This window comes from Hyla sarda, chromosome 11 (assembly GCF_029499605.1).
Source record: "Hyla sarda isolate aHylSar1 chromosome 11, aHylSar1.hap1, whole genome shotgun sequence".
Lineage (NCBI taxonomy): Eukaryota > Metazoa > Chordata > Amphibia > Anura > Hylidae > Hyla > Hyla sarda.
Genome location: NC_079199.1, coordinates 104,775,879 through 104,793,608, shown reverse-complemented (window position 1 = coordinate 104,793,608; position 17,730 = coordinate 104,775,879). Strand labels below are relative to the sequence as shown.

Sequence of the window (17,730 nt, the reverse complement as noted above, 5' to 3'; positions counted from 1 at the left end):
AAATGGGCGTCGGGTGCTGAGAGGGTAAAGTACTGCGAGAAAAATGGAGACCATGTCATTGTGATATCCTGACCAGGGGGTCGCAGGCTCCCCTGCTCTAATTCACACTACTATACCTGCTGAGCTGAGCCGAGGCCACCGGGTTCTGCAGCTCCTCGCTGTGGCTCAGGCCGCTCAGCTGGGAGGAGTGGGGGGGTCCAGCGGTGGTCAGTAAGGAGGACGTGGACACAGAGTCGCTGAGGGGGACAATGCTGGAGGCGGGTGACGAATCTGGTTTAATCGTTGGGGCTGAGGCAACTGGAAAGAAAAAAAAATTGTGAAAATAAGCGGCAGGTTCAGGGAGCCATAGTGCATAGTGTAAGCCACTGTTCCCCAACCTGAATGTCTCCAGCTGTTGCAAAACAAACTCCCAGCATGCCCGGAGTTGTAGTTTTGCAACAGCTGGAGGCACTTAGGTTGATGTAGGCCTATTCATTTATTAGTGTACAGACCGATCACAAGCATCGGACAACACAAGACCTTGATGCATTCACGGACCGCTCTGGTTATTGTAGGACACACTGTCCCCCCTTTAAGGCTACAGAGAGCTGGAAAGGGTCTACGGGTGTCCCGGAATAAGATATGAAGTCATGGGAAGGGACACTTACCTTCTCCTGATACAGGAGTCTGCATGGTGGAAGTCTGTGCGGAATTGTAGCCGTTCTACGGGAAGAGAGAAGAGACATACGAGTCGTAAAGAAGAGCTTCAACATTACAGGACCCCAGAGCCAAGACAGTGGACACGCTATAGACGCAGTGACCCCCCCTCCCCACCCTCTATAGACGCAGTGACCCCCCCTCCCCACCCTCTATAGACGCAGTGACCCCCCCCTCCCCACCCTCTATAGACGCAGTGACCCCCCCCTCCCCACCCTCTATAGACGCAGTGACCCCCCCCCTCCCCACCCTCTATAGACGCAGTGACCCCCCCCCCTCCCCACCCTCTATAGACGCAGTGACCCGCCCCTCCCCACCCTCTATAGACGCAGTAACCCCCCCCCACCCTCTATAGACGCAGTGACTCCCCCCCTCCCCACCCTCTATAGACGCAGTGACTCCCCCTCCCCACCCTCTATAGACGCAGTGACCCCCCCCTCCCCACCCTCTATAGTAGGGATCGACCGATTATCGGTATGGCCGATATTATCGGCCGATAATCACGATTTTGGGCATTATCGGTATCGGCAATTATCTTGCCGATAAGCCGATAATGCCCCGCCCCCCGCACCGCGACCGCCACCCCCCTCGACCCGCCGCACCGCACCTCCGACCCACCGCACCGCGTCGCACCCCCCACCGTGATGCTAGGCGGTATACCGGTATGGATTTTTTCCCATACCGCTACACCGGTCGGGCCCCTCCCCCACCCTCCGAGTCAATAAAAAAATTAAACTTAGCCGTAATGGGGGTGGTCCGGGCCATCCATCCATCCTTCCTTCATGTAGTGTCCGGGGGCGTTCCGGGTGGAGTGTGGTCCGGTCCGGGCTGTCCTTCTCCCACGGTCTTCTCCACTCCGGGCAGGCTCCGGCCTAGTACGCTGCATAGACGCCGCTACGCCGTGACGTCAGGTGCGTCGCTGTGCACGGGCGTCACTGCGCAGCGACGTCTATGCAGCATACTAGGCCGGAGCCTGCCCGGAGTGGAGAAGATGACCGCCGGAGAAGAAGGACAGCCCGGACCGGACCACCCTCCACCCGGAACGCCCCCGGACACTACAGGAACGATGGATGGATGGCCCGGAGCACCCTGGCAGGTAGGGGAGAGAAGCGGGTGGTGGTGGCGGCCTATGGCCCCGCAAAAGCCACTGCAGATCATTGATTTAACCCCTTAAGGACCCGGGCTTTTTCCGTTTTTTTCATTTTCAATTTTTACAGTCATTTTACTCAAAAATCTACGGTGAAACGGGGAAAAAAATCAATGTGCGACAAAATTGATGAAAAAACACTATTTTGTAAGTTTTGGGGGCTTCTATTTTACACAGTACATTTTTTGTCAAAAATGATACCTTATCTTTATTCTGTAGGTCCATACGGTTAAAATGATCCCCTACTTGTATAGGTTTGAATTTGTATCACTTCCGAAAAAAATCATGAATACATGCAGGAAAATTTATACGTTTAAAATGGTCATCTTTTGACCCCTATAACTTTTTTATTTTTCTGTGTTCAGGGCGCTTTGAGGACTAATTTTTTGCACCGCATCTGAAGTTTTTAGCGGTACCATTTTTGTTCTGATCAGACTTTTTGATCACTTTTTATTCACTTTTTTTGTGGTATAAAAAGTGATCAAAAATGCGCTATTTTGGACTTTGGAATTTTTTTGCGCGTACGCCATTGAACGAGCGGTTTAAAAAGCGGTATATTTTTATAAATTGGACATTTCCGCACGCGGCGATACCACATATGTTTATTTTTATTATTATTTACATAATGTTTTTTTTATTTTTGGAAATGCCGGGTGATTCAAACTTTTATTAGGGGAAGGGATAATTGAAAGGGTTAATGATTTTTTTACACTTTTCTTATGCAACATTATAGCTCCTATAGGGGGCTATAACATTGCAATAACTGATCTTTTACACTGATTGATCCATCTCCATAGGAATGGATCAATCAGTGTTTTCGGCGATTGAATGCTCAAGCCTGGATCTCAGGCTTGAAGCATTCATTCGGCGATCGGACAGCACAGGAGAAGGTAAGAGACCTTCCTCCTGTGCTACAGCTGTTCGGGATGATGCGATTATACCGCGGCGATCCCGAACAGCTCCCTGAGCTAGCCGGGCACTTTTACTTTCGTTTTTAGCCGCGCGGCTCAGCTTTGAGCGCGCGGCTAAAGGGTTAATAGCGAGTGGCACAGCGATCAGTGCCGCGCGCTATTAGAGGCGGGTCCCGGCTTCACTATGACGCCGGGCCCGCCGCGATATGATGCGGAGTCACCGTGTGACCCCGCGTTATATCGCAGGACCGGGACTCATGACGTATGCATACGTCATGGGTCCTTAAGAGGTTAAAGCGCCCGCTTTAAATCAATGATCTGCAGCGGTGTCGCAGGGGGTTAAATAACCGATAACTTATACCGGAATATCAGTATAAGTTATCGGCTATCGGCCCTAACCTGCACTGATTATCGGTATCGGCCCTAAAAAAAACGATATCGGTCGATCCCTACTCTATAGACGCAGTGACCCCACCCTCCCCACCCTCTACAGACGCAGTGACCCCACCCTCCCCACCCTCTACAGACGCAGTGACCCCACCCTCCCCACCCTCTACAGACGCAGTGACCCCCCCCCCACCCTCTACAGACGCAGTGACCCCCCCCTACCCTCTACAGACGCAGTGACCCCCCCCCCCTACCCTCTACAGACGCAGTGACCCCCCCCCTACCCTCTACAGACGCAGTGACCCCCCCCCTACCCTCTACAGACGCAGTGACCCCCCCCCCTACCCTCTACAGACGCAGTGACCCCCCCCTACCCTCTACAGACGCAGTGACCCCCCCCCCTACCCTCTACAGACGCAGTGACCCCCCCCCTACCCTCTACAGACGCAGTGACCCCCCCCCACCCTCTACAGACGCAGTGACCCCCCCCCCCACCCTCTACAGACGCAGTGACCCCCCCCCCACCCTCTACAGACGCAGTGACCCCCCCTACCCTCTACAGACGCAGTGACCCCCCCTACCCTCTACAGACGCAGTGACCCCCCCCCTACCCTCTACAGACGCAGTGACCCCCCCCTACCCTCTACAGACGCAGTGACCCCCCCCCTACCCTCTACAGACGCAGTGACCCCCCCCCCTACCCTCTACAGACGCAGTGACCCCCCCTCCACCCTCTACAGACGCAGTGACCCCCCCTCCACCCTCTACAGACGCAGTGACCCCCCCCTCCACCCTCTACAGACGCAGTGACCCCCCCTCCTACCCTCTACAGACGCAGTGACCCCCCCTCCTACCCTCTACAGACGCAGTGACCCCCCCTCCTACCCTCTACAGACGCAGTGACCCCCCCTCCTACCCTCTACAGACGCAGTGACCCCCCCTCCTACCCTCTATAGACGCAGTGACCCCCCCTCCTACCCTCTATAGACGCAGTGACCCCCCCTCCTACCCTCTATAGACGCAGTGACCCCCCCTCCTACCCTCTATAGACGCAGTGACCCCCCCTCCTACCCTCTATAGACGCAGTGACCCCCGCCTCCTACCCTCTATAGACGCAGTGACCCCCCCCCTACCCTCTACAGACGCAGTGACCCCCCCCCCTACCCTCTACAGACGCAGTGACCCCCCCCCTACCCTCTACAGACGCAGTGACCCCCCCTACCCTCTTCAGACGCAGTGACCCCCCCTACCCTCTTCAGACGCAGTGACCCCCCCTACCCTCTTCAGACGCAGTGACCCCCCCTACCCTCTACAGACGCAGTGACCCCCCCTACCCTCTACAGACGCAGTGACCCCCCCCTACCCTCTACAGACGCAGTGACCCCCCCCTACCCTCTACAGACGCAGTGACCCCCCCCTACCCTCTACAGACGCAGTGACCCCCCCTCCTACCCTCTATAGACGCAGTGACCCCCCCCCCTACCCTCTATAGACGCAGTGACCCCCCCCCCTACCCTCTATAGACGCAGTGACCCCCCCTACCCTCTATAGACGCAGTGACCCCCCCCTACCCTCTATAGACGCAGTGACCCCCCCCTACCCTCTATAGACGCAGTGACCCCCCTACCCTCTATAGACGCAATGAACCCCCCCCTACCCTCTATAGACGCAATGAACCCCCCCATACCCTCTATAGACGCAGCGACCCCCCCTACAGACACAGCGACCCCCCCTACAGACACAGCGACCCCCCCTACAGACACAGCGACCCCCCCTACAGACGCAGTGACCCCCCCCTACAGATGCAGCGACCCCTCTACAGACCCCCCCCCCCCTACAGAGGCAGCGACCCCCCCCCCTACAGAGGCAGCGACCCCCCCCCCCCCTACAGACGCAGCGACCCCCCCCCTACAGACGCAGCGACCCTCCCCCCTAAAGATGCAGCGACCCCCCCTTACAGACGCAGCGACCCCCCCCCCTTACAGACGCAGCGACCCCCCCCTACAGACGCAGCGACCCCCCCCCTTACAGACGCAGCGACCCCCCCCCTTACAGACGCAGCGACCCCCCCCCTTACAGACGCAGCGACCCCCCCCCTTACAGACGCAGCGACCCCCCCCCCCTTACAGACGCAGCGACCCCCCCCCCTTACAGACGCAGCGACCCCCCCCCCCCCTTACAGACGCAGCGACCCCCCCCCCTTACAGACGCAGCGACCCCCCCCCCTTACAGACGCAGCGACCCCCCCCTACAGATGTAGTGACCGTACATGAACCCATCAGCCGGGACACTGGACTGACAGATAATGTAGGTCCATTACTGTTGCATGCACTGTCCCCCCTTAATGACGACGTGTACAGCCAAGAAGGGTCTACGGGCATGCTGTATAGACAGGACATGGGTCATATAGCTGGGGCCTCCTAGTGGTCATCAGAGTAGTCACTGACCACCCGCAGGGCACAGTTCCCATAGGACATACCTTGGACTGGCTGATCTCCTTCTGTGGTGAGGAGGTGGAGGAGGAGATGGGGTAGCGTCTGGTCTGTGTGGACCTCTGTTCGTATAAGGGGCCCTGAGTGCTGCTCTGTGAGGTAAACGTTGCGTTCTGGATGCTGCTTCCTTGATACGCAGACTCTGGGCTCTGACTGCTGACCACACTGCTGGACGCGTCACTGTAAGAGAAAGAACACCCGTCAGAGGCGCTGCTGTATCCTTTACATGGCTGCCTGGCATACATCACACGGGCAGTGCCCCCGAGGTCCCGGCATACATCACACGGGCAGTGCCCCCGAGGGCCCGGCATACATCACACGGGCAGTGCCCCCGAGGGCCCGGCATACATCACACGGGCAGTGCCCCCGAGGGCCCGGCATACATCACACGGGCAGTGCCCCCGAGGGCCCGGCATACATCACACGGGCAGTGCCCCCGAGGGCCCGGCATACATCACACGGGCAGTGCCCCCGAGGGCCCGGCATACATCACACGGGCAGTGCCCCCGAGGGCCCGGCATACATCACACGGGCAGTGCCCCCGAGGGCCCGGCATACATCACACGGGCAGTGCCCCCGAGGGCCCGGCATACATCACACGGGCAGTGCCCCCGAGGGCCCGGCATACATCACACGGGCAGTGCCCCCGAGGGCCCGGCATACATCACACGGGCAGTGCCCCCGAGGGCCCGGCATACATCACACGGGCAGTGCCCCCGAGGGCCCGGCATACATCACACGGGCAGTGCCCCCGAGGGCCTGGCATACATCACACGGGCAGTGCCCCCGAGGGCCCGGCATACATCACACGGGCAGTGCCCCCGAGGGCCCGGCATACATCACACGGGCAGTGCCCCGAGGGCCCGGCATACATCATACGGGCAGTGCCCCGAGGGCCTGGCATACATCATACGGGCAGTGCCCCGAGGGCCTGGCATACATCACACGGGCAGTGCCCCGAGGGCCCGGCATACATCATACGGGCAGTGCCCCGAGGGCCCGGCATACATCACACGGGCACTGCCCCAAGGGCCCGGCATACATCATACGGGCACTGCCCCGAGGGCCTGGCATACATCACACGGGCAGTGCCCCGAGGGCCTGGCATACATCATACGGGCAGTGCCCCGAGGGCCCGGCATACATCACACGGGCAGTGCCCCGAGGGCCCGGCATACATCATACGGGCAGTGCCCCGAGGGCCCGGCATGCAGGATATGTGCGCTCGTATGGAAGAGCCACAGACAGTTGTATTGTGTGGTCTGTGGTGTCGTCTACATGCGCCGTGTGTTACTGTTGCACAATCTGTCCCCCCTTTATTGCTATAGAAAAAGCGAATAAGGGTCTACTGTTGTGCCCGCGCTCCCCAGATCACACACGGGTGTTCAGGAGTAACCCTCACCTTGCCGGGCTGGTGTACAGGCTGTTCTGGGATTGGCTCACAGTCGTGTTGGTTGTCGGAGAGGATTCATATTCCGGGAGAACTGGCTCAGAACCAAACTGCAAGGCCCCAAACTGCAGGTTCAGCCCCGATATGTCGGCTGTTCCCGGCATCTCCACCGCCAGAGCCGGAATCTGGAGCAAAACAAATACAAAAAAGGTAAAACCTGAGGAAATCGATATCATGGGAAACACCTGTATAAAAGAATAATAATATTATGCAATACACTGGGCTAGGTAAACATTTATCACTGTATATGGGGGGTGTGTATCGCTATATACAGGCTACGCACACGTGTATCACTATATACAGGCTATGTACATGTGTATCACTATATACAGGCTATGTACACATGTATCGCTATATACAGGCTACGCACACGTGTATCACTATATACAGGCAATGTACACGTGTATCGCTATATACAGGCTACGCCCACGTGTATCGCTATATACAGGCTACGCACACGTGTATCACTATATACAGGCAATGTACACGTGTATCGCTATATACAGTCTATGTACATGTGTATCACTATATACAGGCTATGTACACATGTATCGCTATATACAGGCTACGCCCACATGTATCACTATATACAGGCTATGTACACATGTATCGCTATATACAGGCTACGCACACGTGTATCACTATATACAGGCTATGTACATGTGTATCACTATATACAGGCTATGTACATGTGTATCACTATATACAGGCTATGTACACATGTATCGCTATATACAGGCTACGCCCACATGTATCACTATATACAGGCTATGTACACATGTATCGCTATATACAGGCTACGCACACGTGTATCACTATATACAGGCAATGTACACGTGTATCGCTATATACAGGCTACGCCCACATGTATCGCTATATACAGGCTACGCACACGTGTATCACTATATACAGTCTATGCACACGTGTATCACTATATACAGGCTATGTACATGTGTATCACTATATACAGGCTATGTACATGTGTATCACTATACACAGGCTATGTACACATGTATCGCTATATACAGGCTACGCCCACATGTATCACTATATACAGGCTATGTACACATGTATCGCTATATACAGGCTACGCACACGTGTATCACTATATACAGGCTACGCACACGTGTATCACTATATACAGGCTATGTACACGTGTATCACTATATACAGGCTATGTACACATGTATCACTATATACAGGCTACGCCCACATGTATCACTATATACAGGCTATGCACACGTGTATTACTATATACAGGCTATGCACACGTGTATCACTATATACAGGCTATGCCCACATGTATCACTATATACAGTCTATGTACACGTGTATCGCTATATACAGGCTACGTACACGTGTATCACTATATACAGGCTATGTACACATGTATCGCTATATACAGGCTACGCACACGTGTATCACTATATACAGGCTATGTACACGTGTATCACTATATACAGTCTATGTACACGTGTATCGCTATATACAGGCTACGTACACGTGTATCACTATATACAGGCTACGCCCACATGTATCACTATATACAGGCTACGCCCACATGTATCACTATATACAGGCTATGTACATGTGTATCACTATATACAGGCTATGTACACATGTATCACTATATACAGGCTACGCCCACATGTATCACTATATACAGGCAATGTACACGTGTATCGCTATATACAGGCTACGCCCACATGTATCACTATATACAGGCTATGTACACATGTATCACTATATACAGGCTACGCCCACATGTATCACTATATACAGGCTATGTACACGTGTATCGCTATATACAGGCTACGCCCACATGTATCACTATATACAGGCTACGCCCACGTGTATCGCTATATACAGGCTACGCCCACGTGTATCACTATATACAGGCTATGTACACGTGTATCACTATATACAGGCTATGTACACGTGTATCACTATATACAGGCTACGCCCACATGTATCACTATATACAGGCTATGCACACGTGTATTACTATATACAGGCTATGCACACGTGTATCACTATATACAGGCTATGCCCACATGTATCACTATATACAGGCTACACCCACGTGTATCGCTATATACAGGCTATGTACACATGTATCGCTATATACAGGCTATGTACACGTGTATCAATATATACAGGCTATGTACACGTGTATCACTATATACAGTCTATGCACACGTGTATCACTATATACAGGCTATGTACACGTGTATCGCTATATACAGTCTATGCACACGTGTATCGCTATATACAGTCTATGTACACGTGTATCGCTATATACAGTCTATGCACACGTGTATCACTATATACAGGCTACGCCCACGTGTATCACTATATACAGGCTATGCACACGTGTATCACTATATACAGGCTATGCACACGTGTATCACTATATACAGGCTATGTACACATGTATCACTATATACAGTCTATGCCCTATCACTATATACAGTCTATGTATACTGCTCGGCCTGTGTTGACCCTCTGGGGTATCACTATATACAGTCTATGCCCTATCACTATATACAGTCTATGTATACTGCTCGGCCTTTGTTGACCCCCTGGGGTATCACTATATACAGTCTATGCCCTATCACTATATACAGTCTATGTATACTGCTCGGCCTTTGTTGACCCCCTGGGGTATCACTATATACAGTCTATGTATACTGCTCGGCCTGTGTTGACCCCCTGGGGTATCACTATATACAGTCTATGCCCTATCACTATATACAGTCTATGTATACTGCTCGGCCTTTGTTGACCCCCTGGGGTATCACTATATACAGTCTATGCCCTATCACTATATACAGTCTATGTATACTGCTCGGCCTGTGTTGACCCCCTGGGGTATCACTATATACAGTCTATGCCCTATCACTATATACAGTCTATGTATACTGCCTGTGTTGACCCCCTGGGGTATCACTATATACAGTCTATGCCCTATCACTATATACAGTCTATGCCCTATCACTATATACAGTCTATGTATACTGCCTGTGTTGACCCCCTGGGGCATTAGGCCCACGTGCGGTGTAGACCTGGTGGTCTGATGGGGGGGGTCCGTACTTTGGATGTGAGGGACGTTTTCTTCTTCTGCACCTTCATCTTCTGGTGGGCCGGCTGTGGACTTCCTGACTGGTTTTCGGGGGACACTGGGGACATCTGGGGGGGATGGTTTGTTTTTCCGGTCAGAGGGGAGGATGGGCACACCGGCACCGCAGAAGGAGCGCTGGTCACGGGCACCTTGTCCTGCAGGTACACGTCCATCATGGTGGAGGCGGGGGAGAAGCTCTGGTGCTTGGTGAAGGGATCGGACGTGCTCTTCAGATCTGTGGGGACAGAACAGTCATATGATCAATCACACAGATCTGGGTAATATGGCCACCATGACAGTCACCCAGCTCTCTCAGACCCCAGAATGCCACGTATATACTGGGGCGGACATAACTACACAACCAGCATTCTGTGCCGGGCGCTGCCTCCGATAAGGCCACACCTTCTAGTGATGTCACACCACACCCCCTCCATTCATGTCTATGGGAGGGGGATTGACAGCCGTCACGCCCCCTCCCATAGACATGAATGGAGGGGGCGTGGCATTACATCACTAGGAGGGCACGGACGTGACATCCCGTCTCTGAGGCACAGAATGTCGGGGGCTGCACTAAGATCCTTAGCGGCAGGACCCCTGAGATTAGACATCTTGTCCCCTATCCTCTGGATATGGAATAAGATGTATAAAGCCAGAATACCCCTTTAAGTAGTCTGGGAAAGCTGAGTGACAACCTAGGGAGGAGGCAGCCATATTGTCAGATACAACAAAGCACCTGGGAGGAGATGTTCTGGACGGAGGATACTGAGAGCAGGAACCAAGATGAGATGACGTCTTACCGAACTGCCCCAAGGCGGAGGTCTGTGCCGAGGAGCTCAGGTCCCAGGAGGTGTTACCAGAGGAATCTGAGTGCTGAGCCGCCAGCTGGGCCAGAGCCTGCGCCGTCTTAAACTGCTCCAGGAACTGTGACCCACTGGTGGTGCCGCCCTTGGGTTCCCCATCACCGAAGCCCTTACTCAGCATGCTGACCTATAAAACATGGGGGCACAAGTGATCACAGGGGCAAATACACGTAAAGAATCCATATTAACTCTCTAGTGACCACGCGATCCGTCAGCCGGGGGAGGGGACTGACACAGGTTGTGTGCCCAGTTATTGTTGATGCGCTGTCCCCCCTCAGTGACCACATATACGACCATAGAGGGTCTACGGGCACCACATAAAAAACACAAGTAACCATGGAAACAATCAGCATGGCTCCCGTCTCCTTGGCTGCAGATCTTGGTTCAGATACAATAAAGACAAATCCCGACACAATGTAAAGATCTGATGTACAATAATCCAGAGGAAAATGGGGATCAGATGTTCACTAAACTTATATAGACTCAGCTTATGTCCGATTATGTCCCCCCCCCCCAGATCTATATAGTGATAGAGTCATCCCCCCCAGATCTATATAGTGATAGAGTCATCCCCCCCAGATCTATATAGTGATAGAGTCATCCCCCCCAGATCTATATAGTGATAGAGTCACCCCCCCCCCAGATCTATATAGTGATAGAGTCACCCCCCCCAGATCTATATAGTGATAGAGTCATCCCCCCCAGATCTATATAGTGATAGTCATCCCCCCCAGATCTATATAGTGATAGAGTCACCCCCCCAGATCTATATAGTGATAGAGTCATCCCCCCCAGATCTATATAGTGATAGTCATCCCCCCCAGATCTATATAGTCAGAGTCATCCCCCCCCAGATCTATATAGTAAGAGCCATCCCCCCCCAGATCTATATAGTGATAGAGTCATCCCCCCCCAGATCTATATAGTGATAGAGTCATCCCCCCCAGATCTATATAGTGATAGAGCCACCCCCCCAGATCTATATAGTGATAGAGCCACCCCCCCCAGATCTATATAGTGATAGAGCCACCCCCCCAGATCTATATAGTGATAGAGTCACCCCCCCCCCAGATCTATATAGTCAGAGTCATCCCCCCCAGATCTATATAGTGATAGTCATCCCCCCCAGATCTATATAGTCAGAGTCATCCCCCCCAGATCTATATAGTGATATAGTCATCCCCCCCAGATCTATATAGTGATAGAGTCATCCCCCCAGATCTATATAGTGATAGAGTCACCCCCCCAGATCTATATAGTGATAGAGTCACCCCCCCAGATCTATATAGTGATAGAGTCATCCCCCCCAGATCTATATAGTGATAGAGTCACCCCCCCCCAGATCTATATAGTGATAGAGTCATCCCCCCCAGATCTATATAGTGATAGTCATCCCCCCCAGATCTATATAGTGATAGAGTCATCCCCCCCAGATCTATATAGTGATAGAGTCACCCCCCCCCAGATCTATATAGTGATAGAGTCACCCCCCCCCAGATCTATATAGTGATAGAGCCACCCCCCCCCAGATCTATATAGTGATAGAGTCATCCCCCCCAGATCTATATAGTGATAGAGTCATCCCCCCCCAGATCTATATAGTGATAGAGTCATCCCCCCCAGATCTATATAGTGATAGAGTCACCCCCCCCCAGATGTATATAGTGATAGAGTCACCCCCCCCAGATCTATAGTCAGAGTCATCCCCCCCAGATCTATATAGTCAGAGTCATTCCCCCCAGATCTATATAGTCAGAGTCATTCCCCCCAGATCTATATAGTCAGAGTCATTCCCCCCAGATCTATATAGTCAGAGTCATTCCCCCCAGATCTATATAGTCAGAGTCATTCCCCCCAGATCTATATAGTGATAGTCACCCCCCCCAGATCTATATAGTGATAGAGTCATCCCCCCCAGATCTATATAGTGATAGAGTCACCCCCCCCAGATGTATATAGTGATAGAGTCACCCCCCCCAGATCTATATAGTGATAGAGTCATCCCCCCCAGATCTATATAGTGATAGTCACCCCCCCCCAGATCTATATAGTGATAGAGTCATCCCCCCCAGATCTATATAGTGATAGAGTCACCCCCCCCAGATGTATATAGTGATAGAGTCACCCCCCCCAGATCTATATAGTCAGAGTCATCCCCCCCAGATCTATATAGTCAGAGTCATTCCCCCCAGATCTATATAGTCAGAGTCATTCCCCCCAGATCTATATAGTGATAGTCACCCCCCCAGATCTATATAGTGATAGAGTCACCCCCCCAGATCTATATAGTCATAGAGTCACCCCCCCAGATCTATATAGTGTTAGAGTCATCCCCCCCCCAAAAAAAAAGATCTATAGTGAGTCATCCCCTCCAGATCTGCCCTGATATAGCGTCTTACCCTCCAGATCTGCCCTGATATAGCGTCTTACCCTCCAGATCTGCCCTGATATAGCGTCTTACTCTCCAGATCTGCCCTGATATAGCGTCTTACCCTCCAGATCTGCCCTGATATAGCGTCTTACCCTCCAGATCTGCCCTGATATAGCGTCTTACCCTCCAGATCTGCCCTGATATAGCGTCTTACCCTCCAGATCTGCCCTGATATAATGTCCTAAGCTCCAGGTGTAAACAAACAAGTAACATTTGTAGAGATTTATCTAAAAATGTCCAGAGAAAAAATGGAGCAGTTCTACATGGCAGCCAATCAGATTGTGTCTGTATTTTTTAATAAGGCCTCTGTCAGATAAAAGCAGCGCTCTGACCGGTTATTGTGGGTAACTAGCGCTCTGACCGGTTATTGTGGGTAACTAGCGCTCTGACCGGTTATTGTGGGTAACTAGCGCTCTGACCGGTTATTGTGGGTAATTAGCGCTCTGACCGGTTATTGTGGGTAATTAGCGCTCTGACCGGTTATTGTGGGTAATTAGCGCTCTGACCGGTTATTGTGGGTAATTAGCGCTCTGACCGGTTATTGTGGGTAATTAGCGCTCTGACCGGTTATTGTGGGTAATTAGCGCTCTGACCGGTTATTGTGGGTAATTAGCGCTCTGACCGGTTATTGTGGGTAATTAGCGCTCTGACCGGTTATTGTGGGTAATTAGCGCTCTGACCGGTTATTGTGGGTAACTAGCTCTCTGACCGGTTATTGTGGGTAACTAGCGCTCTGACCGGTTATTGTGGGTAACTAGCGCTCTGACCGGTTATTGTGGGTAACTAGCGCTCTGACCGGTTATTGTGGGTAATTAGCGCTCTGACCGGTTATTGTGGGTAATTAGCGCTCTGACCGGTTATTGTGGGTAATTAGCGCTCTGACCGGTTATTGTGGGTAATTAGCGCTCTGACCGGTTATTGTGGGTAATTAGCGCTCTGACCGGTTATTGTGGGTAATTAGCGCTCTGACCGGTTATTGTGGGTAATTAGCGCTCTGACCGGTTATTGTGGGTAATTAGCTCTCTGACCGGTTATTGTGGGTAACTAGCGCTCTGACCGGTTATTGTGGGTAACTAGCGCTCTGACCGGTTATTGTGGGTAACTAGCGCTCTGACCGGTTATTGTGGGTAATTAGCGCTCTGACCGGTTATTGTGGGTAATTAGCGCTCTGACCGGTTATTGTGGGTAATTAGCGCTCTGACCGGTTATTGTGGGTAATTAGCGCTCTGACCGGTTATTGTGGGTAATTAGCGCTCTGACCGGTTATTGTGGGTAATTAGCGCTCTGACCGGTTATTGTGGGTAATTAGCTCTCTGACCGGTTATTGTGGGTAATTAGCCCTCTGGTTAGTTGCTATGGGTAAATAGCGATCTGATCGGTTATTATGGGTAAATAGCGCTCTGATCGGTTATTATGGGTAATTAGCGCTCTCATCAGTTATGGGTAATTAGCGGTCTGATTGGTTGCTATGGGTAATTGCTCCCCTTTCCCTCTGCACAGGTTCTGAAAACCCCCTTATTATGGGTAGCACTATGTATGGCGCACTTACCATGCTGTGGTGGGGGAAGGCGCTACCCGAGCTGGCCTGTGACATGGAGCTCTGCTTGGAGCTGCTGAACACGAGGGGCTGGTTCAGGGAGGGGTTCTGTGCGGAGTCCAGGCCCGAGGACTCATTCTCTAGGGATGAAGGACTTTTCCCCAACAAAACCGCCAGGTCAATCCTGTGGAGAAAAAGGTCAGCGAACACCGGTCAGACCCTGAAGACGCAGGAAATACGATTGTGGAGCAGATTCTGTTCTACGCCTCCATTCTGTCAGGTCCAGTGATGCTGTCAACATTGGATTTCTTTAAAGGGGTTATCCAATATATGATATAGCTAATTTCTTCCAATAACAGCACCTCCCCTGTCGTCAGGTTGTGTGCGGTATTACTTTTATACCTCGAGCCCATTTACTTTAACAGAGCAGCAATACCGCACACAACCTGAGGACATCTCTCCTTTAATGCGGCTTCAATTTCTGCAGAAATTCCGCCAAAATTCTGCAATTCCCTTGGGCAACCTTGGCAGAAAGAAATTTCACGCGGCCTTAGGCTCCGTTCACATGGTGGAAATTCTGTGATTGCGCTCAAATCCCGTCTCGCAAAGGTCGCTGAATTTCTCTAAACACAGGATTTTGACAAACTCAAGCCCTATGGGCTTCAACGGGATTCTGCAAAATTTTAAGCCAATATTTTTGGCAGAATTTGGAAAGCAGTGAATTTTGCAACAAAATTAAAAAAAATATTAATAAAAATGTCCCCACCATAGGAAATTCTGCCGTGTGAACACAGGCTTAGGCTTTCGTTGCTGGGTCCCCTGTCACTCACCTTTGGCCCGCGGTGATGGTCACGCTCTCAGAGGCGAGAGGCGCAGATGAAACATTGGACGCTGTGAAGATCTTGGTTTCGGAAAGCTGCGAACACACAAAGAACCCATCAGAGACCTAATATACAGCAAAAAGAGCAGGGACCAGGGGAGGGGATACAAGATGGAGGTCACCATTGTAAGGCATGTGCAGACACTGAACAAGCAGGGAATGATGGGAGATCTCCGCTCCAGAGTCACATGTGATGCTGCTCAGTGGTGAACACACACGGACAATGGCGTCAAATTCAATATTTATACGTACATCCTCGTTCCAGTCCTCTGTCCCCCACTCTTCTGGGGCCGTTCTCCAGGCACCTGGTGAAACAAGCATAAAGAACATAAAGGGTTACAAGGTGCCCCGCCCCAGAGGAGGGCCCCATCACCAACGTGTTCACCCCTCCCCCGCAGAACGTGACACCCTGGACCCGGGCACGTCGCGCTCCCGCAGTATTAACACCGTAGAAACCTGCGCCGGATATTTACACAGAGCGTCTGGGTCTCCAAAATATTAACACCGGGGACATAGAGCCATCACAGGTCACACCGGGAGGAGAGAAACGGCGGTGTCTGATGCGGGGAGGAAGCGGGGAAAACATGGCGGGCAGCAGCTTAAAGGAGACCGGATCATTTTCATCATCATATCCTTATACTACATATTACAGGAATTGATCTCTGAATATTAATGTCTAAGAGTCCGGTCACATCCAGAGCAGCAATCACACTTCAGCTTCAAACTTATTTAAAGGGGTACTCCACTGTAAAACTTTTTTTTTTTTTAATTTTTTTTTTTTTAAATCAACTGGTGCCAGAAAGTTAAACAAATTTGTAAATTACTTCAATTAAAAAATCTTAATCCTTCCAGTACTTATCAGCTGCTGTGTGCTCCACAGGAAGTTGTATAGTTATTTCCAGTCTGACCACAGTGCTCTCTGCTGACACCTCTGTCCATGTCAGGAACTGTCCAGAGCAGGAGAGGTTTGCTATGGGGATTTGCTCCTGCTCTGGACAGTTCCTGACATGGACAGAGGTTTCAGCAGAGAGCACTGTGGTCAGACAGAAAAGAAATTCTAAAAGAAAAGAACTTCCTGAGGAGTATACAGCAGCTGATTAGTATTGGAAGGATTAAGATTTTTTAAGAGAAGTCATTTACAAATCTGTTTAACTTTCTGACACCAGTTGATAAAAAGTTTTCCACCGGAGAACCCCTTTAAAGGACTGCGCCAATTTAAATTTTTGCATTTTCGTTTTCCTTTTTGTGTGTTTTAATAGACATAACTCTTACTTTCACATTCCCACCCGTAGGAGGGCTTTTTTTTTTTTTTGCGTGACCATTTGTACATTGTAAGGACACCTTTTATTTGACCATAATCTGTATGGTGCCGGGATATGACAATGTATCCCCTCTCCTTAGGATAGGCAATGTCCGGCATAAGCGCCAGGACCTTCTGTCAATGAAGCAAACGGGTTTTATGTGGCCGCTGCGCTTTTCACCACGAAGCTCTGCACAAGTCCGAAAAGCGCACTGAAATATTTGGCTCTGATCTGAAGATTTTTTTTGTGGTTTTTCAGGTCGGTTTTATGTTTTTTCCGGCAGATATATGTACGGTATCTGCATGGAAAACAGTGCAGGTTTTAACCGTGTGAACGTCCCGTGTGTTCATTCGGATGTGCGTTGCGTTGTCCCCGGTGGGGGATCGTGGTCTGCACAGAGACAATTGTGGATACAGCTTTGGATGTGAGCGGAGTATAGACCTCTGTATTCTATCTAGATGCCGAACGCTTCTCCGTCACCGGTGCAGAATAGATCATCAATGGCGCAATAGTCACA

The 17,730-nt window shown here is 51.3% G+C and overlaps 1 protein-coding gene across 14 annotated transcripts in view; it reads right to left on the bottom strand.

Moving 5' to 3' along the window:
- The window catches only part of UBAP2L (ubiquitin associated protein 2 like), a 48,078-nt gene that overhangs the window by 15,464 nt on the left and 14,884 nt on the right, over positions 1-17,730 (bottom strand). For all 14 annotated transcript variants that reach the window (XR_008848936.1, XM_056546491.1, XM_056546495.1 and 11 more), the window contains 10 exons: positions 16,165-16,217; positions 15,863-15,948; positions 15,045-15,216; positions 11,002-11,191; positions 10,177-10,439; positions 7,036-7,208; positions 5,621-5,813; positions 648-702; positions 117-297; positions 1-32 (listed from right to left, as the gene is read on the bottom strand). The exon at positions 1-32 is cut by the window's left edge and continues 35 nt beyond it. Coding sequence is in view for 13 of the 14 variants with exons in the window: in XM_056546491.1 (XP_056402466.1) it covers positions 1-32; positions 117-297; positions 648-702; positions 5,621-5,813; positions 7,036-7,208; positions 10,177-10,439; positions 11,002-11,191; positions 15,045-15,216; positions 15,863-15,948; positions 16,165-16,217 (1,398 nt within the window). In the remaining variant the exon portion in view is untranslated. The remainder of the gene's footprint in view (positions 33-116; positions 298-647; positions 703-5,620; positions 5,814-7,035; positions 7,209-10,176; positions 10,440-11,001; positions 11,192-15,044; positions 15,217-15,862; positions 15,949-16,164; positions 16,218-17,730) is intronic.